We start from the raw sequence: 22253 nt of genomic DNA, 5'->3' as shown, positions 1-22253 counted from the left end.
GATGTAGCAAGGTGCAAGTGAACCACCATGAGCACGACGTGGTAACAAGCATGACAGCATCAGCTTTTATACTGCATACATGTAGATGAAGGAAAAGTGCCAACCGCAAATGATGCAAAGCGAGAGAGAGGGGTCTGTGGGATAGTTGGGATGGAGGTGATGATCAATCTGAAGGGTTAGGTACCAGGATGAGAAGATAGTACAGGCGGAGCGAGCAAACATCTTTAGGCCCAGATGTGAGTGGCTGTAGCTTCACGTAATCTCCGCTTACACTGTCGCAATATGTCATACTCTAGAGCTAGGAGGCGGCGGTAGGAACCCGCCCGCCACCCCAATGCACTTCGATCTCGTGCTTGGCAAGCAGAAGTGCCATTGACACGAGTCGGTGAGTGGACTTAGGAATATCGCTGGTGTAGCCTAGAAGTGCTAAGAGGGGGTCTGGTGTAACTGGTACTCCGTCATGGCTGAGATGTGGGAAAAACTAGATTTCCAATAAAGGCAAATCTGTGGACTGGTCCATGTTAAGTGTGCAAAATCTGCATTCGGGCTGATCATTTGGGACACTGGTCAGCTCGTGTAGGGTTGAATTTTGCACCATTGAAGGCTGGGCCGGACTGACCGTAGCGGGCACCTGGCATTTCCTCGGTGGACCGCTAGTATGCGGGCCAGTTTTGGGCCCCTGAGGGGCCGTTTTTGTTACCGGGGGTCTGCAATATCGGCCCTCTGTAACAAAATCGGCCGAATCTGTCCCTTGCAAACTGCTCGGCTGCACCCCCCCCCCCTCACCACAGGGGGGTCAGGCCGTGCAGTTTGCCAGGGCCTGTTTCAGGTCCCAGTTCGGCCCTGGTTGGAGGAGGAGATGTATGCTAGGTGTAGAAATTTAAAATGAAGGGATTTATGTCTGTGATTGACCGAAATAAGTTGGGTTTGTGAACAACAGTATGGCCACATTTTGTCTGTGAGCGGGAAGCCCAGGTCCACGCCCCCAAGCCTCACGGACATGAGCAGCAGTGTATGATTTCATGGCAATGCAGAGTCGGTATAACCTGGAGACCAACCGGTCTCCATCCGTTTCCGAGAAAGAGCTGTGTACTTTTAATGTGGCATTTCTGTCCCCTTCTGAGAATCATCACTTTGGTTTTCTGGAGTTAAGTTCACAGCCTCAGGAAAGGGCGTTGTTCCGCTCCGTGAGCCGGGGCATCTATGTAAGAGAGCAGAGACAATATTAGGGTTTGAGGTTTCTGATAACCGGTTCAGACTGACAGGTGTGACTCAGCGACTCGAAACAGGCACAATAGCTCAGTGCTTTACACTAAAAGTCTCTTATTTTGGTGTGGATGTGCCCGTTTTCAGATCGCTATGGCCCCTTACGTCTTATATGATTTTTGAACTATCTACCTCTATAGATGGTGCCTCTAATTGTACACTGGTGTTTAAGCCTCACTTCATGGCACTGCTTGAATACTGCTCCAATTGTTACAATGGATGCTCATATTTTTCCATTTGTGGATTCTTATTCTATTTATATCAAGCAGCCAATTATGCCTCCCATAAGTCAGCCAATCCTTTATTCTTTCACTAACCTATGTGTGATCATGCCATTTCATTTAAATGATGTGTTTATTTATTAAGCAGTTGTATAAAGTGCTGTGTCACACCTTCCACCTTTCATTAGCTATGCTGATTTGTTTTATTCACGTCACCCTGTTCTGTGTTGAGTAGAGTGTAAGGCAACTCAGAGTAGTTTGTTTTTAAAAAGTTTCCAGATACCGGGGTTGAGATCTCAGATTAGGGCTAAAGGAGATCCACTGTCTTAGTCTTTGTATGGGCAGTGATCTTCTCTGTGCTAATCCTCTTAAATGATATCTGGTTGGTTCGATGGGTGGACATTGAGTGAAAGGGCTCTGTTGGGCACGGTGAGATACCTGCTTGTGTAGGTAGACCAGATCTTTACCCAACTATGCTTAATGGATGGAGCGCAGGACCTTGAATTTGACCCTGGTTCTGACAGAGGACTTATGTGGATGCTTTAATGACAGGTTTGATGTCCATCTGCTTCCAAATGTTAATTGAAATCCAAATCTGTCTGCCTGGTTTTAAAGGCTTTTGAGGTTTCCAAGTACTTTTTGGTAGTTTGGAGTAGATGCTGTTACAGTAATCATGATTGTTTGTCCTGTAGGAAAGGTAGATTGCCACCATGCAGTGGTGGCCGAAGGCCACCTCTGTGGGGGCGTATGTCTATTAATATATAATGCAGGCATCCATTATCTATCTCTCTCTTCCATCTCTACAGGTCTCGCTAGAGCAGTGCCGGACCTTAATCCAGAACACCGTCCTCCAGCCGGACGTCAAGAGGTACCTGTTCTTCACCTCCAGAGGCTTTGGCTTGGCTCTGGCCGTGGTGAGCATCACTCCTTGTGTTTCAGTGACGTTTATTTGCACATGTGGACAATTCTAGGGAGGGGAAGTAGAGCCTATGGACTGCTAAAGAAGGAAGAACAAAAAATGACTAACAGGCATTGTTTTTTTAGTTTTACTGTGCTCATTAGAGAAAATAAATTTAACTACTAATTACTATGGCTCGTATTAGACTGAGCTGACCTGTGTTTTTTACATCGGTTAATGCTGGAAATTTAATATCACGTTTTGCTTTAGATCGGTGCCTTGCACAAGCTACAACAGTTCAGACAAACATGTACACGTGTAACTTTTTTTGGTTCCTTTTTAAAATTGTGTTTTTGTTTTAAATATGATTGAGAAATTTATTATGAAATTGTTGCTGGTAGGATGGCAGTTCAGTGTGTTTTAAAATAAGTGGAAATGTATCTTAGTATGATTTCAGGGATGTTTTTCAAAAGACCGAAATGAATCTTTGAGTGTCTGAACAGATAGCTGGGCTAAAAGTGAATGGTTAGGAGAATGAATGGATATTATGAAAGTAATAGTAAATTGGTGATAAGCATGGCAATCTGCTCATTAATATGGTAATTGAACAGTGATTCACAGAGGTAATATTTAGCGAATGACTGCTGGTTTGATAAAAACCTAATGTGTTGGTGTTTGCTTTATGGGTGTTTGTTTGAGTAGTTTCTGTCTGTCGGTTTCTTTAATGATGTGTTTGCATCTGTTAGCTTGACGAGGACAATGTCAGTGTGCTTTAGCTAATGTCTTTCATGGACAGTATCAATGTAATTCTTGCCTTTCTTAGCTAGTTAGTGCGTTTGTTTGGCTGATAGTCTGCAAAATGTCTGTAATGGAGTGTTAATGTTTGGGCTTACATCTATTATTTTGGTCATTTCTTTCCAGTTCATGTGTTTGTTTTCTTCCATTTATTTTCTTACCTATTGTGCCGCAAACTTGTCACTCCTTCCCTTTGCTTGCATGGCTGGGCTTAGAAGCTTGTTAAAAACGAAAACAAAACCCAGTGAAGATGCTCACATTTTCTAAAGTACCTGCTTGCTTCAAAGACGTACAGCTGTAGAAAAGTGCAAGCACGACCCAGATAAATACAGCAAGTCTACTGAGAGTTGCTGGTACTTAGAATAAGTATTGCTCGTCTGCTGAGAAAGACCTTACTGTCCCATTGAAGATAGACGGCCTGTACAGACATACTGGTACTCTGCAATTCACGGTAAAGCAGGTCTGGAGAGGAATGCCAATGCAGTGAATCAGGTCCCCTAATAAGGACCAGTGCCACCCTAACACTACTGCCATGCCTGGTATGTGCCAGTGTTTACCCATTGAAAGGTATGAGTGTAAATGCTTAGAAGTGCTGCTACTGCCCTAATAAAACTGTTTGCAGATCTGCTAAGGCATACTGGCACTGTCTCATTAAAATAACAACAGGTCTGCAAAGAAATCCTGAATCAGGCCACTTGCATTTATAACAAGACTGCAAATACATGCCTGTCTCATTAGAAGAATACCAGGCTTCTCCAGAATTTCTGGGGCTGTCATACTCAGAAAGCACAGAGCAGACTGATCCCTTTTGCTGTCGTGCACAGAACATGGTATCACAGAAATAAAGTTGACAACGAACTGCCAAATGCACTGGCACGACCCACACCTACATACACCCACATAAATCACAGATAGAAAGTGGCTCATAAAACACATACCCAATGGTGTATGTCGAGACACCATTGCGGTGGGGCTGAACAATGAACAACCGAACACCCAAATCTCAGAAAAGGCGGAAAAGTTGTTCAGGGACACCCATTTGTACACATAAGGGGGAACATCCTTTACGACCCAACTATTACCCCGCACTACCATTACAACGCGGGGATTACACCGAAAGTCGTTACCACGACTTTCGCTGGAGGGCGCTGTTGGATAGGGAATAGTTTAATTTTCTATCCTACCCCTTCCCTACTATCCACGGGGACTAGATTTGGAATAGAAAATTAAACTATTCCACTATCCAGCGCCCCCCAACGCAAGTCGTTGTAACGACTTGCGTTGTAATCCTCGCGTTGTAATGGCATGCGGGGTAAAAGCATGCATTGTACTGACATACAACCACACATAAGCCAGCACATCGACCTTTCCTCGACTGCGCTTATCTTACTTTCACCCTAACCCACGCAGACCTTTTCCAAAACTAACAGTGAACAGCCTCTGCTGCCCAAACATAAGCACCAACAAGCAGCGGTCAATGACGTACAACAGAGCAAATGGTGAAGAAAGCGCTACAATGCCATATTAATGGTTAAACGTGCTGTTTAAATAACATTATGATAACATGATAACATTATGATAACGTAGTATTAAAAAGTGCAATTTGCTAGGGAACAACCATTTTTGTCCCACTAAAAGCATTGCACTCCTGCTGAGAAGGCCATTACTGTCCTATTAAAGCATCAAAAGTCTCACGAAAAGTGTAATTAGCCACTCTTATTTTTACACGTTTGGTGCAGTGTTTGCCAGAGGGGGCATAGTTTGGTCCGTAAGATTGGCGGGGTGTGAGCTTCAGATTTTACTACAATCACGCTGACACATAATGAAAAAACACCATATAGGACAGGCAGGCTGCATGAGAGGGACCCAAGGGACATGTAAAGGGAGAGGAATGCGGACTGACAGTAGTTCAAGTGAGAGAAAACACAAGGTTTTGAACATTAGCCAACCTTTTTGAGGACTTTCAAAACAGAGAGTCTGTGTGCGGTTTTGTCTGGTGAATCCGACAGACACCTCACCATTACCCACTGGAAGCACCTGTACCCAACTGTTTATCAAACAATACTTTTATTGGGGGTGCAACACCCCAAACACCCCCTCTGAAGCTACATTACTGGCTGGCCAAGCATCTCATCCGTACAGAATTTCTTGGTAACTCATCCCTCTTTTTGGACTGTCCCAATTCGGCTTCAGCTCTTTGTTAATGTGTTGTATAAGGTTGGTATGTCTGCTCTTTGTGACACAAAGATCTGACTCTGTCTTTCACCTACATATGCCCAAGTTCTGCTTAGGTACTGAACTTAATGCACTGCCGACAGCCTAAATGTTGCGATGGTATAATCTTTCATATTTCACTTACTACTCCGACCAGGTACTGGTTATGGGCAACCGCCATGGTTGTGGGTATTGTGCTACCCTTGGGGAGCACAGTTTTTGCAGTTTAGTCAAATCTAAGGTTTATTTTGAGTCATGCTGTCTTCTTTCAGTGTTATGCATTTGAAATGTTCTTCTAAAGCAGGTTTTGTGCTCAGTTCGTTTAACTTCCTTATGTAAATGTTAACGTTGGTGTCGTCAAGCGCACCTGGTATACCACAACAGCCTCTTAGGTGCGTTTGCATAATGTGAATATACACCAAGTTAATCTCTTCCTCTCTTCTATGACTGATCTTTGCCCGCCTCTATAGAAAAGACATTCTGTACTTCATATTTCGTGTCAGACGATGCGATGCGTGATACGACTGACGAAGCCTGGAGGATCTTTCTGCTAGTTGGTTCCTGTTAGATGTGACTGATGTATTTATTGACTCCTGGCTGTTACTCTCTCCTTGCAGATCTTCTACATGTGCTTGTGGGCGAACATTTACTCCATCGTGAGGATGTTCGCCGTTGGACAGCAATGGTGGAGCATCATCCTGGTGAGCCTCGGTGCAGCTGCGATCACGACGGTCACTATCCTGATTATAGACCATCGCCAGAGGAAGGTGAGTTCTTCCAGGCATGAAAGGGAAGGAACAGGGTGGAGGGAGAATGGGCAGTAAAAGGAAGACATGCAAAATTGCCCTGTATGGATGCCGGATTTTGCTGCATATAGCATTCCTATGTACCCCAACCATAAGAATACTTTAAGGTTTCAGCTTCCACAGTTCTTCTGGGTGAACATTTATGGACCTGGGGTAAGGGTGTGCTCAGGTTCTACAGTGGGTTGTACATACAGGTCCCTCAGACAGCCACACAAGTGTAGAAGTCATCTTCTGTGGCATATGTTGGCTCTATAATGTGTGTGATGACCTCTCTGGTTCTATTGATAACTTCTATTGATAACTCACAGGGCTCACATGGATGTCCAACAATGTGCAATTAACAACAGTAAAATTTAATTTTATGTAGAACGAAAGAAAAGCAAAGTTACTTGATGGCGTTGGAAATACTATCCGTAAGCGGTGCGCTTGTTGAGTACCATCAAGCAAAATCTCCCTCATGTAATGGCGTTTGCAGGGTGGTCTTGAATGGAGATGATGCAGCTATAACTGGTGCTGGATTGACATTGACATGCTGTTAGAGATCAGACATTTGCTGGCATTTTTGGCGTCGAGGCGCTGTCTCTAACATCCCTTTCCCCCGCTAAAACGGATGGCAGGATGTAGAGGTGGGTGGATGGGGCAGTTGTGGTTTCAAGCAGATGTCCTGTTACCACACACCTCAAAATTAGCACTATACGTGTTGTGTTCTTCATACATTATAACCGTAACTCCACAACCTTAACTCCCAGTAATAACATTAACATGAATTCCTCTCTTTTAACGTGAACGGCTGTGACTGAGAAGCTAGCTATGGCAAACAGGATAGAGCTTTTCAGCTGCAATATGCACTCTTTCCACATGCATCTAGAGGTGCATCGGTGCAGGTAGAAACATTTATATTTTATAGTTAGTTTACGATTCCTAGATTCCGTTTGAGTGCACATTTTGAGCTGCAGTTGTACGTTTGATAGTCCACAAATGCATTTGTTGGATTAAATCTACATAAAGTTTGCTAGGGATCCACGTTCACTGATGAATGGCTATTCACTTGCATGAATGTGTAATTGTTAATCGTTAATCCAAAAGTATATTTTTTGGTACAGCATGCGATGACTCTGGCTCTTGTCAGTTATGGGCATTGTGAAAAGCAAGTGATAGGCACCCCTTGATTGCTAACAGTGCAATAGAGCCATAGTGATGAAAGGCTACACTGTACAAATCATATCGACGTCAACGTGTGTGTTACCGGGAGCAAGGTGACATGTGGTTGGGACATTTAGTACATAGGAAATAACATCTTTTGGCCTAAATTACAATTTATTAGTGGGAATCACTTTTGGATGGATGCATACAAAAGTCATATTTTGTTTTCTTCTCTCTGATAAAACACAATTTAAATCTAACCCAACCTAAGATCGAGGATCCTGTACAATAGATCATTTTTTGTGTTTGGTGTACATACGTTTAGTAGTTCCTTAGTTATTAAATAAATAACAAACACTGAGTCTGCAAAATGACTTTTTTTCTGTACAGTGAAGTCCACAAACCAGGTCAAATAATTTGGCTCAGAAAAATAATTAAAAATTATAGGTTGATATTTCTTTCTTTTTGTGAATTTACAGGTAATTTCATAAACAATCAGTCATCTGAAAGGACGAGCAGAGATACTTTTGTTTCCTCTGTTTTTAATTTGCGAACACAATCCTGCTGTTCAGGATTCCCACCTTGCAAAATCCTTCCAGCTGGTCCACATCAAAGCAATCTGATCACGGCTTAACTTCTGTGAAATGAGGGAATTTTAACGTGCTCTTTCCAGGTGTATGGGAAATGAGTTTTTAAGTCTTATTATCACTTGCATAGCAGTGTCCCAGCCTTCATATATTGTGGACATTTGTTGTAACATTATTGTGTTCTTTGGCGTATTAGGCGCATATCCTTCACATAGTATTACCACTTTTGGCAGCATCCTGTTTTTCAATAAATCAATCAATCATTAATCAATTCGGTTTTATAAAGCATGGTAAATCACCAGTGAGGGTCTCAATGTGCTGGAGGTGCTAGCTGCTTCGTGATGATCTGTTCATTCGAACAGCCAGGTCTGGAGTGCTATCCTGAATTCTCGGAGCGATGAGGCAGTCCTTAGGTGCCGGGGAAAGTCGTTCCATGCTTTGGCTGTCAGTTGTGAGAAGGAGCGTCCTCCGCTGTTGCTTCATTGGATCCGGTGGATGTTTGCAAGAAAGAAAGAGGTGGATTATATTCTGATCGGTTGATGAAAGGTCATGCATTTGTTGATGTATGCGGGTCCTTCTTTGTGCAGGGCTTTGTACGCAAGAATCATCATATTGTACTTGCATCTCTTCTGGATCGCGAGCTGGGAAGGTTGCGGATGAGTCTTGCAGCTGAGTTTTCTATTGTCTCTAGTCAAGTCAAGTCAAAAAGCTTTATTTCGATAAAACAATTATCATAAAAGCAGCTCAATAGATCAGAAATTACAAGTAAAAAACAGTAATAGGTTAAAAAGATTTTTGTCTATGTACAAAATATTTAAAAGAAAACAGTAATTTCAGAAAAAATGCTTGTACAATCTTAAACTAGCCAATTAATTGATTGAATTTGTACAGATCAAGCAAAAATGGCAGTTCATTCAATTGAGGGATTTTATAAAAATAAAATTAAACAGTTAGTTTTAGCTTTTTGGCTCGAATAGCCCAAGCCCATGATAGAAATTTGGCTAGGGCACAAGCATAGGGTACGCTACTATCAGATATGAGTATCCTAATTGCCACATCATGCCTCCTAGTCCCCAGCTGACGGCATAGGTTTTTGAGCCAGACCCTCCTTGGAGTTGCGTACTCGCTGCACTCGAACATAAAATGTGCCAATGATTCTGGCTTGGCAAGACAAACTGGGCATAGCTCAGGCATTTCCTTACGGGATTTCCATCTTGTGGTAAAAGAATTAATTGGAAGAGTTCCCACTCTGAACCTGAAGTACAAGGCCCTATCAAAGGGTTTTCCAATTGCATCAAGGTACAATTCCCGTCTAGGGCAATCTTTAAACCTCAGAAAATCCTCTGTAAGCCTGCCCAAGGTGATACTAGAATTTCTTTGTGTACAAATCTAGTCCTAGTAAAGCTTTTTGAGGACTTGCTTCGGGGGTGAAGTTCTATTCAACCATGATTCAAATTGTCCCAACTTAGTTAGTAAGCTCTTCAAGTCTTTGAGCCTATTGTCTCTAGTCTCTTCATGAGGCATACATTGATTCTTAACCCCTTCGATGCTCATGACGGAACGGTTCCGTCATGAGCGTCGGTTGGCCTACGCTCATGACGGAACCGTTCCGTCATGAGCCTGTTGGCTCATTAGAACCGTCAGCACAGCACGAGAATTCGCGCCGCGCTGTAGGTGTTAAGTAGAGAGTGTTCCCATAGCCTGCTGGTGATGAGGGCCTGCATGGCGGTCCTTCTGGTGTTGACTGGGAGCCACCTGAAGATCCTGTAGAGCATGCTTAGGGTGTGGAAGCAGGCAGATGAAACTGAGTTTACCTGTTTCTTCATGGATAGCTTGCTGTCCAAGATGATGACCACAACACAAGTTAATTATTAATATAATATACATAAAAATTGACTATTACCTGCAGCCCAATCCATTCTTATAGCTTTGGGGGCCTGAAATAGTCAGAATTGTCACATTTGTAGGAGTATGATGGTTAATAGTTGTGATGTTACTATCATTGGCAGCATGGCAGGGGCAATGTGTTGTGAAGAGAACCCTGGCACTTTTAAGCACTGATCCTGATGCTGTTGGAGGGAGGGCGTTTTGGTGTGAAATTTTCGTAGATGACTGAGATCATGTTATGGAAGACGTCTGCCAGGGTGTCACACAGTTCTTGGGAGGAGGCAATGTCATTCTCAGCGGCTGTGGGGTTGGAAAAATCCTTCACAATGGGAAAGAGATTATTGCTGCAGTTTGTGCTGGCTTCTATGCTGTCTGCTGGGGCATTCTTGTTTGTTTCTTTCAGGAGTCAATGATACTGGTTGAGTGCTGTCTTGAAGGTGGTGTGGTCTCCTATCTTTTTGCTGATGCGCCACTTTCTTTCTAGTTGCCAGCAGTTGTATTTGATGGATTTCAGATTTGCATTGAACCAGCTTCCTCTGCTGGCAGGTTCTTTGGATTTTGGTGGCTTGGTGGGGGCAATTGTGTAGGCTCATTCCATGATCCATTTTTGGGAGAAGTTCTTCACAGCCTGTTCTGGATTGGATGTTGTGTCTGGGATGATGAAGTTCAGAGCACTGGTCTTCTGATATCTTTTTCCAGTTTCTGCGCGAGGAGCTGAAGGGCACGGTGCCAGTGTTGGTAGGTCCTGAGATGGTGAAGTGGACGCTGTAGTGGTCAATCCAGGTGAGCTGTGAGGCTGGTTGTACATGACTCTGTTGCTCGATGTAATCAAGCATGTGTCCTGGGATGTGGGTAGGGTCAGTGATAAGTTGCTAGAGTCTGATGTTGCTCATGCTTTCCAGAAGGTCAGTTGTGTGTTTCCCTGGCATAATTGCAGCCCACTGCTGACATAGCATGGCCATTCTTAGCAACATTTTGGCTATCACTAACCTATTAGTGGACAGTTTGGCCTGTTTTGGGCATTCTTAACAGCATTTTGCTTAACCCTGGAATAATAATAGTCCATCCTTGGCAAAGCGCTGTCATTCTTGATGGCATTTTGGCTACCTCTAGCATTATGGTGGCCCATCCATGACATATTGTGGGTATTCTTTCCAGCATCTTTACTGTCCCTAGAACAATGCTGCCTATCCTTGGCATATCAGGTCATTCTCGCCATGAAATTGGCTGTGCACTATATAAGGTTGGTAATTGCACAATTGAGACCATCCTTGACTTGTTGTGGGCAATGTTGACACAGTTCTGTTTGTGACTGTGATAATAGTGGTGAAAATTCATACTGAATGATTAATATCTCTGGCCTTTGATAATGCCAATGAATGGTTGAAAAGCAGAATCGGCCCATACCTGACAATAGTACAAACAGATTTTTTTGTGAAAATTACAAACTTATGTTTGCTGATCAAATATGGATTTACTAAAAATTAAAATCGTTTTTAGTATAAAACATATCTATATTTCATGCAAATAACATTATTTTAATTGGGGGACTAGAGTTTGTTTATCCAAATATATTTTTGTATTGCAAAGTGATGTTTGAGTGATAGAATTTGTGAGGCTTTCTACTGATTTTAGTTCCTTGGTAAAAGATGACACTCACTGCTTTCCATGACTGGTGCAGAGGCATTTCACTACTTTTAGTTCTGAGGCGTGAACAAGTAAGATTGATGTTATGGGTATGCTTTCTTAGCCTATTGGTTGTTTGCAATTGAGCCATAGGATTGCTATATAGCATGTAGGACGTACCTATCTCTACTGTCTGAGGCCTGAAATTTGCATATGTTTTGGATTTTCCCCTGTATCCCTTTCAAGTAGCTTCCCATTCATAACATATGTTTAACAAAACTACTTGGAGTGGGCAGAAAGAAAAAAGTGAATAACGACACTCCATACATTTTCTAAAAGGATAGGTCATGGACAATGGATACTTTGGGGTCTATTTAGATGGCGGACAGATGGCCGCCCACGATCGCAACCAGGAAAAACACTGGTCCCATTAGGAACTGTGGTACCGGACAGCTACAATGGTGCCGGTACAGGGCCAGGCTACGCCGGCGTGATTATGATACCGGTAGTAGCCAGCATTTCCGTGGCGGTGGGACTGCCATAGAAAGGCATGCGCAGAAGGTCTCCCGGGGCCCATTGCAGGCCCCTAATGTGCTGGGGGTGTGTGGGTGCACTGGGGGGGAGGGGTACTACATGTCCTTGTACCACAGGAGGTTAGTTTCTTCGAACTACTAGTCCCCGAAGGCTGTAATGGCCGCGTCCACCGGAGCAGGGCCCTAGAAGATAAAAAGTGCAAGGCAGCATTGCGAACTTTATGCAGTTTCATAGCCATTGAGAAAGGGAACTGGAGTTCCCGAAACGCGCCTGTATATATATATATATGTATGCATATTTATATATACTAGCAGCCCGTCCCGACGTTGTCCGGGAGCAAAAGGCTGCTTCAGGGCCCCCGCCCGCCCCGCAGAAGTGTTGTCTGTGCAAGTCCTGGTCCTGTTCAACTGATTTGGCCCACTTGTGTTATTTTTTTAATTCGTATGTATTGTTTTCCGCGTTTTATGTTGTCCGCAAGATGTGAGGAAAGTGTTGTGTCACCTGTTTAATGTTTTTTTTTCTTTCGAAGGCTTTTTCCGTGTGTTCGTTTTTGTATCCCTTCAAAGAAGTTTCCCTTTCGTTTTGTCAATTGTGTGGTGAAGTCCTGGCAGTGCTCGAGTGATTATGGGCAGTTGTGTTATTTTCGTTATTCGTATGTCTTATTGTAAGCGTTTTATCTTGTCCGCAAGATGTGAGGAAAGTCTCGTGAATGCGCAGTCGATTGCGTTTCTCCGTTAAGAAATGTCGGCTTTTTTTTTTTGTTCGTGTTTACCCCCCTGTGACGTTGTTGGTCAATGGCCAATGGTTAAAGACTTTTTTTTTTGGTAAGCCGAAGTCGTGTGTGTGTTTTCTTTAGTGCGTTGTGATTGGTGTAGTATGCGTTTAATCCTGCCCCCTGTGTGGCGTCATTTGACACTCCTCATCGATGGCAGGCCCGCCCGGTTTTTAATGCGAAGGCGTCAATGTTGTCTGGGTAACTGCAACAAATGTGTGTATATTTCTTATAGCGCGCACCTCTGCTGTTTTTATATATTGGTGTTACCGCACTGTATGTGTGAATTTAAATTCATTGAAAGCGTATTTCCGCTGTAAGTGTTGGGATTTGCAAATGTTTGTTAGAAATTCATTGAAAGCGCATTTCCGCTCTATGCATATTGTGCGTTCTAAATTCAGTGAAAGCGCATTTGCGCTCTATGTGTGCATATGTAAGTGTGTTGTGAAGTCGCTTGGCACATGTTTGTTATTTGCACTTGGCACGGCCCTAAGGGACTACTTTACCACTTTTGGCGTTTTTGCTTTTTTAATGTATATGGTGTACATATCTATAGCCTATGTCCTTCTGCCACATCTCCCCTTTCAAATGGTGTATTGGGTGTAGTGATTGGTGCATTACTTTTGTAGTTTACCTGGCTCAAAGGTTTGTGTTCTCTCTTTATAATAGTAGTATAGATACATATAGAGGAATAGTTCCAAAATAGACAGCTGAAGTCTTGAGGTGGGGATAAATAAGGATATGACCAACATTTAGTAGGAGGTGAAGATAGAAATACAAACATGAAGTCCTATTCAATTACCTAAGTGTCAGGTGAAGGCAAGACGTCTAGATCACATGCACTTGGGACTGCCGGAAGCCACAAGTAATATTGCTGCATGCTACTTTATCTGAACCCTAAGAAACTGAGGGGGCTGAAGAGGTGGCCTTGCAAACCTAGAATGGCTATGAACCTCCAAAGGCGAGCTGGACTGCGCAGTGGGCGAGTAGTGCACATTTAGAGTAAAGTGCTGTGCATTGTGGGCTGTGCTAATGCGAGCTGGGATGCTCACAGGGGAGTAGGGAAGTAAATGATGCTTCCGCTTCAAAGGCCCCTCTAGGCCTGTACCATGAGCTCCCCGAGCTTCTGCAAGCGCACAACATCTAAGGTCGGTCTCAGGTTGAGAGAAGCGTTTGTCACTCTAATAAAGCTGTCAATTATACATAGTTTGATTAAGTACCAACTCTTGCTTTGTGTCGGGCTCCATTAAATGATGGATATTATAAATTGTGTCTCCCTTAGAGCATTATAAATCACTGCTCTGCAGCTGCTGAGCACACTCGAAGCTCTAAAAGAGGTCTCCATCAGGGCTTTCACTGGGATGAAAAAGGTGTGGGCGGAGGGGGGGGGTCCAAACAGAACATGGCTATTTATGTGTGTCTGTGTGTAGCTTAAACATATAAGCTAAATATTTGTGAGCTCCATAGTGTGCCACTCGATCAATATTTTGGTGCCTCCCTGAACTTTGGATGGACTTTCTCACTTCTCCTTCTCTACCCCCCAATCACACAATGCACCCACTTTTGTAAGCATGGTATTATCTTTTTCTTTCATCTCACCAATATTTTGATGACTGGGTACCTCATTCACACTCATTTGCACAGAATCACAATTGCAACCGGAATACATGACCATTGCTCTGTGCACTAGTAGAGAGGCCAAGATTTGAATGACCACATATTGTGAACACCTTTCCGACCCACTGACAGGCATTGTGAGAATCTCACACTTCTTTCAGCCTCATCTCCAGTGCCCTCAATCACAATTCGGGAGCGCTCAATCGTGGCCTGTAATATTCACCTGAAGGCAACTCTATAGAAGCATAATATGCTGCACAGTTTTTTTTATGGAAACGCAACATCCTGGAAATACCAGGATTAACTTAAAGGTGAAATATAAACAGGAACTAAATCACAGACATAGATTTTTTTTTTTTACATTTCTTGTTCAGAAATCAATCAGTGGTTTTGCTTGTAAAGTTAAAGACATTAATATAGGTCGTTTTTTAATTAGAACTGGGTCTGAGTCCCTCCTACCTTAAAGTCCTGGTCTCCATAAGCTTTGGAATACAGAAGGCTTCGCCAAACGGGTAACAAAAAGGGTGAAATATAGGTTTTCAGAATTTCTGTGTCATGTTTGTCAATATTGTCAAGCTTAGATGAATAAGAAATCCCTGGCAGGGGAAAAGGTCTTGGTTGTCATTAGTGGAAAGGTGGGAGTGCGAAAGCATTGATTCAATAGTATATTTGTCCTACCTTTAAAGTTCTCTTACACTATTTGTGTCAAGTCTTTGCTCTATAAAAAGCAATAAGTTAAAAATAAATAAATAAATAGTTAAATAAAAAATACTTTGATAAAAACGAGATAAATTCTTATATACATTTATTTTAAATAAATACATACACTGGTTAATAAATAAATAGATGCATATATACACACCCAAATAAATAAATACATACATTATTAGATACATAAATTAATATGTTTCTCTCCCCTTGCTTCCCTCCCACCTATTCTTCTGTGCTGACTCTTCATCTTCAACTTGCCTGGCTCGTTCTGCTCTATCTTACCCTTGATGATGAACTGACTACTGCTTTAACAATAGTTTTAACCCCTTCCCTACCTTCTAGGAATACTCTCTCTATTTCCTATATCAACCTGCTTTATCCTGTCTCTAATGATGCATGCCTTTGGTTGTATCTATCGACTTTTCCCCGTCCCTTTTTTCTAACAATTCTCTCTCTGCCCGGCTCATCTATTCTTGCCCATCCCTGATGATGGATGGAGGATCCATCCATTATCAGGGATAAAGCAAGGAGTTGTGCTATAGGATTCATCAATCCTGCTTTGTTTCTAACCGTTCGGTTCTATTGCAAAGAGACAGCAATCTCATTGTCTTTTTCACTGTGCCACGCACCAATACCGGTCTCGCGAGAAAGCGCTTTATCAATATGTTAACTAAAGTAATCAAAAGGCAGACTTGGAGAGAGATTGATTGCTCTTCATTGGATACAAAAATAAACTTCTGCTTCTTTTAATATAGAAAAACAATGCCTACTCTTTCCTGGTAAAATGATTGCAGTTGTCAACAGAGGCGTAACGCAAGACCCTGCTGCCGATGTGGTGCGGGTGGGCCACCAACCTCTTGGGGGATCCCCAACCCATCAAGGGTCCCCCATTGAGCCCAAGGTCAAGAATATCTGTGAGATATGGGAGTGTAAGGGGAAGCTCTTCAAGGTCTGCAGGGGACCACAACATTATACGTTATGCCACTGGGTGTCGAGCGCTAACTCCTGAAATTACAAATTCGAATAAGTGGGACGACCTATGTAGCTGGCCAGTAGCAAGTGATTTCTGCGAGATGCAGTTGAGCTGTAACAGTTTTTAGACATTGAACCATGTGAATCCAGCAGCAAAGACAGGAAAAGTGTTGCTGTTTAAAATACTTAAAGCAAAAAATCCACTGCACAACACTAGGCACCAAAAACCAGTTCCATGATGGAAATGGAATCAGCTCGAATTTTCGTGATAACAGTTCAAGACATGTATCAAAGAACTGATGCTACCAATGCTTAATTTAAGCTAGTGGTTTCCAGTGGGGACCACGCCGCCAGCACTCCTTTTTGAGGACGTCCACTTATTTTTTCCCATTAGAATTTGAGAGAGAAAAACACATATGTAGAAAGAAGGAGTACTCGGAAGACTGAAAAAAAAAGTGAGAAAGATGGAAAGTAGGTATGAAAAAGAACCTGAAATACTGAGATAAAGGGTCAAGGAGTGTCTGATATTAGGTGTAAGAGGCATGAGATAGAATCAACACATCCAGCCTTGGTATTCGCACCCCATCATTAGATTGTGCCACTGTGCACTTCTGAGCAAAACATTTCTCAGCGCAATTTTTTTTTACAAAATAAGAACTGGAAGCGTTACTAACAGGATCCAGTGGAAAACATTTGTAACTGGTTAACCAGACTTTCCACCAAAAGAAATGATTGCTGGTAAGTCGTGTGATTTGCAAATTTCTCATGTTTGAGGCATGTTATAATTCCAAAAAAGTTCTTAAGGGGCTGGGCTGATGTGAAAGCTGATGGCAGTGAAGGCATTGTTGCCATGAGAGAAGCCTATAAGGATGTGGTATAGTGTGCAAGTGAGATGACAGACAGTCAAAGGTTACATCTTTGAAATCTTTCAGTTCAAATATTAGTTTTGTCCTATGTATTCCAATAGAAAAGCAATGTTTGAACTGCATTGTAAAGAGAAGTGACCCACACCATAACTATCTTAAGTCATCCATTTGCAGTTGTTTTGTGGAAGGATAGAAGAAAGAAGAGCAATACAAATAATTTAAAGGTGGGGAAGCGAGTGTTAGAAAAAAGGATTTTGTAAGTGGTCCAGAATAGGGCTTTGGCGTGAAAATATAAATGTTCCCTTTAAAAAACAAACTGAAGTTCGCAATTCCCACAGCAGATTTAGCGAAAGATCTTTTTCCGACCTTCAGAAAGCACTAAAGGATTTACTGATCCTTCATCAAGTGACCTAAAGATATATATATATATATATATATATAAATATTAAAAAAGAAGGGTTGCCTCCAGAATGAAGATGCTGCGGGCCCGCTTGATGAGCAGTGGGAATTCCTCGCTGCGCGGGCAAGCCACTACATAGTAAAAGCAAACCACATCCGCATATTAAATGTTCCGCCCCAAAGGGCGTGGGCGTGTGCAAAGTTGCAATCCTTGTAGTTGTAGTCCGCCATATTCAAACCACTGTGGGTGCTGCTGTGCCCGCGAATAACAAAGTCTTACCCCGGTGGGAAAGTCCAGAGCTCCCAGATGTGCTGCCATGCCGATATACCATCCATTGATTGGCCTAGTCGTTCCTGCATCGGTTCTTTGTTACCAACGCAGCGCACACTATGCAGAATGGGCAAATAGCAGTATTAATTCATGCACATTAAACAGGTGCAGCACAATATTTGGAAATGATTATATCCTCTGCAAACAAACAGAAACATAACATATATGAGCACTTCAGCCTTTTCTCACAGATGCAGGACAGTTACAGGGTAAATAGTAAATCCTTGCCCACCTCTGTGCACTTACCTTTCGATAATTTGTCCCTAGATATGGTGGTAATGATAGTCTCTTCTATATTTGGGATACAATATTTCCTACTACAACCGACAGCACCAAATGAACCACAGTGATGAATGGAATCAAAATGATAAAAGATCAATGTTGAAATGATAGCTAATGGAAGGGACAAGGGACACAAAATAACAGCAAGAGGGTGATGAGTCCATCAGAAAAACTGTAAAGGTTGTCATTTGCATTGCATTTGCTTTGTAAGAACAGGAAACAGAAGACAGCAAAGTAAAGGTGACATCTTGGATTTGAAAGCATGCATGATAGAAATAATGTAGGCAGTCATCTTCGATTGATCTTTATGGGGTGCACTCATTAGAGTAAAAAATAACTTTCCCACTGAGCACATGCCCTACAGAGGGAGCTGCTCCAGTGCTCCAGAACAGACGTCCCTCCCAGGTCCCCAAGGCAGTGGAGAACATACACACAAATGTCTGACTTGACAAAGCGCATCTGCCTGCCAGGAGGAGAGAGGCACAATGTGCACTGAAGACAGACTAAAAGCAATATAGCCGACATCTGTCCATGTACTCAAGGCGCCCTCAAAAGCCCACCAATAAGTCACCCGAGAACAACCACTCCCCACCACCGTTCAGAAACCACCCACCTGTGTTCCGCATGAGTTCAACACCACATTGGCATCAGCAGTTAAAAGTGCCAAATTTCCTCACTAGCACAGAGCCAGTACAGTTCAGGCAGAAACATCAGATGCTTTCTTTACATACCTCAAACAGAAGTATTATTACTGCATTGGCATTTACAGTGCAGGCTTCCCGCATGTTCATTGAATAAGGAATCATCTGAATTTGAAGAAGATGAGCACATGACCTTGGTTCCACCAATAATTTGGTGAACTGGCTCCAAGAGCCAGTGTTGTATGGGGAGATTTGCCTTAGCCGCCTCACAAGTGGCATTTGGGCAAAAGCCTCAGTTTTTGTCAGTGTTATCAGTCATGATTTTGGGCTGCCTTAATTGCAGGTCAGTTCTCAATGCCAGCTCTGCAGGATTTTGTATTGAGACACATAGCACCTGATTCTATGAACTTTCACTACCCCACCAGGGAGCTTCATTCCAGAGCCCTCTCCCTAGCGGCCACCGAACACTTCTGCCCAGCAAAAAGTGGAAGTTGCTCCTTCTCCCACTTGGCGGCTAAGACTTGGAACACCCTCCCCCTCAGAGCCCCACCATCACTCCAGCAGTTCAGGACGGATCTCAAGACCTGGGTGTTCAAACCAATAGGTACAGGCAGCATGATGCCACAGCACCTTGAGACCTTCATGGGTGAAGCAGACGCCCTTTATAAGTCCTACTTGATTGATTGATTCTTAGTATCAGACCAAGTGCTTGCTGCTGTGGGCAAATGGTGCCACCACTGTCCAGATGTGTGACGCGGAGTCATCTAGTGAAATAGATTTCTCAGACAATAAGTGACTTACAGGTCTTTCCCAGCCAGTCTATGCAAGCTTCCCTTCAACCGATTAATCGCAATTTCTCATATAAATAGAATATATTTTCAGCTTTTTGTTTTGTGGTGAACAGATGGATGCAGCAAGGGTAGGTTCTGCACACCCTAATTACGATCCAAAGTCAGTAGTTGAAGGAGGCTTCTGACTACGGATATATTATATTTCAGACAGGAGTGTGTATGCTCCACCTCCATCCTACTACAGACTGCTAGGTCCAAACATGCTGTGCTAAATTCCATTGATATTTTTCACACAACAAATTCTACTGTAAATGCAAGACAACATTTTTACCCATCTTTTTTCATTGGGAGAAATCTTCACTTTGTGCTTTTAGAAGCCCCTTTATAGTATATACTTTCTAGTGTAAATGTAAACCCATGAATGCAGCAGTATTAAAAAAAAACATAAAACACAATGGATACTAGTAGAATTAACAAATGCTAATGAGCTAAGCACGTCACAAATATTTTTTGATAGCGCGATATCAGATTTGGACTTCCTAAGCAAGGTTCCATTTTTCATTTTTTTGGCTTTTTACAGCTAAATATAGACATATAAAACCATTAATTTAATTTTTATATATTAATAGAAAGGGAAATGAAGTTGTTTTGTTATTGATTCCAAGTGGTTTCTGTCATGTCATGACTGCCAGTCCAACAGTGGACAGATTGACATGAAAGGGTATTACAAATGCAGAGAAATCCTCCTTTTGAGGCTTAAACAGTTTTATAAATTTTGATAAATATAAAAATATGCAATAAAACCAGGAGCCCTACTCCTAAGCCATCCTGATGAGGTTCTCGTATGTTTAAAGATAGGATATTAAAGTAGTGTAAACTCTGTATGTAAAATGTTTAGAGCCAAGACAGGTGTACATTCATACTTGCCAAGCTATTTAGCCAAAGCCCATTATTGGATATTCGCTCCATTGCCCGGGAAATATAATTAGCACAGACCATCCGTCCGGAAACAAATTGTGGCAGGGAAGAGAGGGTAGCAGGGGGCACTGGGAGAAGAATACAACTACACTTATTTTCCAACGACACTCTTTTTATTAGGAATTTCTTCCACTCCTGGGCAAGTGTTGCTTTGAATTTCTAACACAAACACCCACTTGTTTAGGTCTCTTCTCATTTATTTGAACTTTGAACTGTTTATGAAGTGCTAAAAATTTTATACAGTTTAAAAACATTTCGGGTAGTGGTTAGTATAGATGAAGTTTCACAATGTATCCACTACTACTCGTTGCATGCTTCCCTAAAGATTTAAAAAAGCATTGACAAAGCCAATTGGTCTGGCGTTTATGTGGAGAAAAAAAGGTTTGCTTTCTGTGTACAAAGCATAATTTGAGATAAATAATTTAACGTACGATGATTCAGAGCATTTATGAGATGGGAAATAGTTCTCATGCACCATTATGTTAACACTCCATAGGAGGTGGAATGATACATCAGACATCCAACAGCACGAAGTGAAGGAGAAATACTCCTCTGGGTGGAGCTAGACCCCACTGTTGTAACAATAAGTTTTGAAGGCAAATAATATTTACAATATGACCTACATAAAACTCTTTAGAAAATCAGCCATTAGCTGCCTGAGGATGTTTATATCCTAGCCTACTTTGTGGATGGGTAATGGGTAAGTAATATTTAGCTAGATGTTTCCTGAGATTTGGAACTTTTCCAGTCTGGGTTTCAACTCATCATAAGTAACATAGCTGCTCAAATTTGTAAGCGAAGCATCATCCTTTTGTACCCCAAGCAAGATCTGCCCCTCCTGCCATGCATTGCCTTTCTACTGGTCAGTGCATTTAATTTGTGGTTACAAAACTACATGACCAGAGACAAATGACATAAATATCACTCAGTAGATTGATGGCCAAGAAAATTGAGATGCATTCTTTATTGTACCTCAGTCATTTTCCTAAGATTTCCTCCATCGCTACACCAACATTGTCCTGTAGAGGTTGGTTTACATGCCATGGCTATTTATGGTGCATTGTTTACCAAAAAATAGCCCCTCTTTTCTACTTGTTAGAGAGTTTATTAGGAAAATTAACATACTCGATACTGAACAAATTACACATCTGATCTTGGGAAAGTCTAGGTTAACACTGTTGGAGGCCAAGTGAATGCATTTTTTATATTTAGAAAATGATAAGAAGTTCACGCTCACTTCAGGGTGCCAGTAAACAAAATATTAATTCCATCACCATTTGGTCCATCTGATCATCACTTTACAGCTCGACAATGTGTTTCGGCAATCTACCTTCATCACAGTCATCGATTTATTTATATACTGTTTTTGCCAACAAAAGGCTGTTCAGAGAAATGCTGAACACATTTGATGTGGATGACGATGGTACAACTTGTGGCGCACAGAATATTCAAAAAACAAGTACCACTCCCACTGTAGAATCGTAGGACTGGAACCAAGATATTGGCATTCAGATGATAGCTATAGCATTCCTGAAAGAGAAGCATCTTTAAATTATTCTTGGATATGTTGAAACTCTCTAGAGGTGACAGGTGAGTATTTCTACAAGTCTAGCTTCTAACTCTCTCTTTGACTTGTCTCTTAACTCGGTCTTTCTTACTGGCGGATTGCCCATGCTTTCCGTAGGGCATTTTCCTGTGGAAAAGAGTCTTTGGGGGCTCTTTTTTGAAGGCAGGTTGCCACTGATGGAACTGCTACTTTTTGCCAGCTCCTCTAAATTATTACATTAGGCACAGATGAAGTTTTAGGCGAGAGCAAGAGGAAAGACGAAAGGAGAGGGAGAGATTTGCTAGGGACTAGTTTGTAAAATGTTTTGCATTGGGCTACTTTTAGCTCCCAGTCCAGCCTTGGCCTTTCC

General features: G+C 42.2%; 1 protein-coding gene across 1 annotated transcript in view; it reads left to right on the top strand.

The window, feature by feature from the left end:
- The window catches only part of TMEM268 (transmembrane protein 268), a 99349-nt gene that overhangs the window by 35529 nt on the left and 41567 nt on the right, over positions 1-22253 (top strand). The window contains exons 3-4 of the mRNA XM_086919997.1: positions 2294-2401; positions 6012-6161. Coding sequence (XP_086776123.1) covers positions 2294-2401; positions 6012-6161 — 258 coding nt within the window. The remainder of the gene's footprint in view (positions 1-2293; positions 2402-6011; positions 6162-22253) is intronic.

The sequence above is a fragment of the Lissotriton vulgaris genome, chromosome 5, assembly GCF_964263255.1.
Source record: "Lissotriton vulgaris chromosome 5, aLisVul1.2, whole genome shotgun sequence".
NCBI lineage: Eukaryota > Metazoa > Chordata > Amphibia > Caudata > Salamandridae > Lissotriton > Lissotriton vulgaris.
This window is presented reverse-complemented; position numbering and strand designations above follow the sequence as displayed.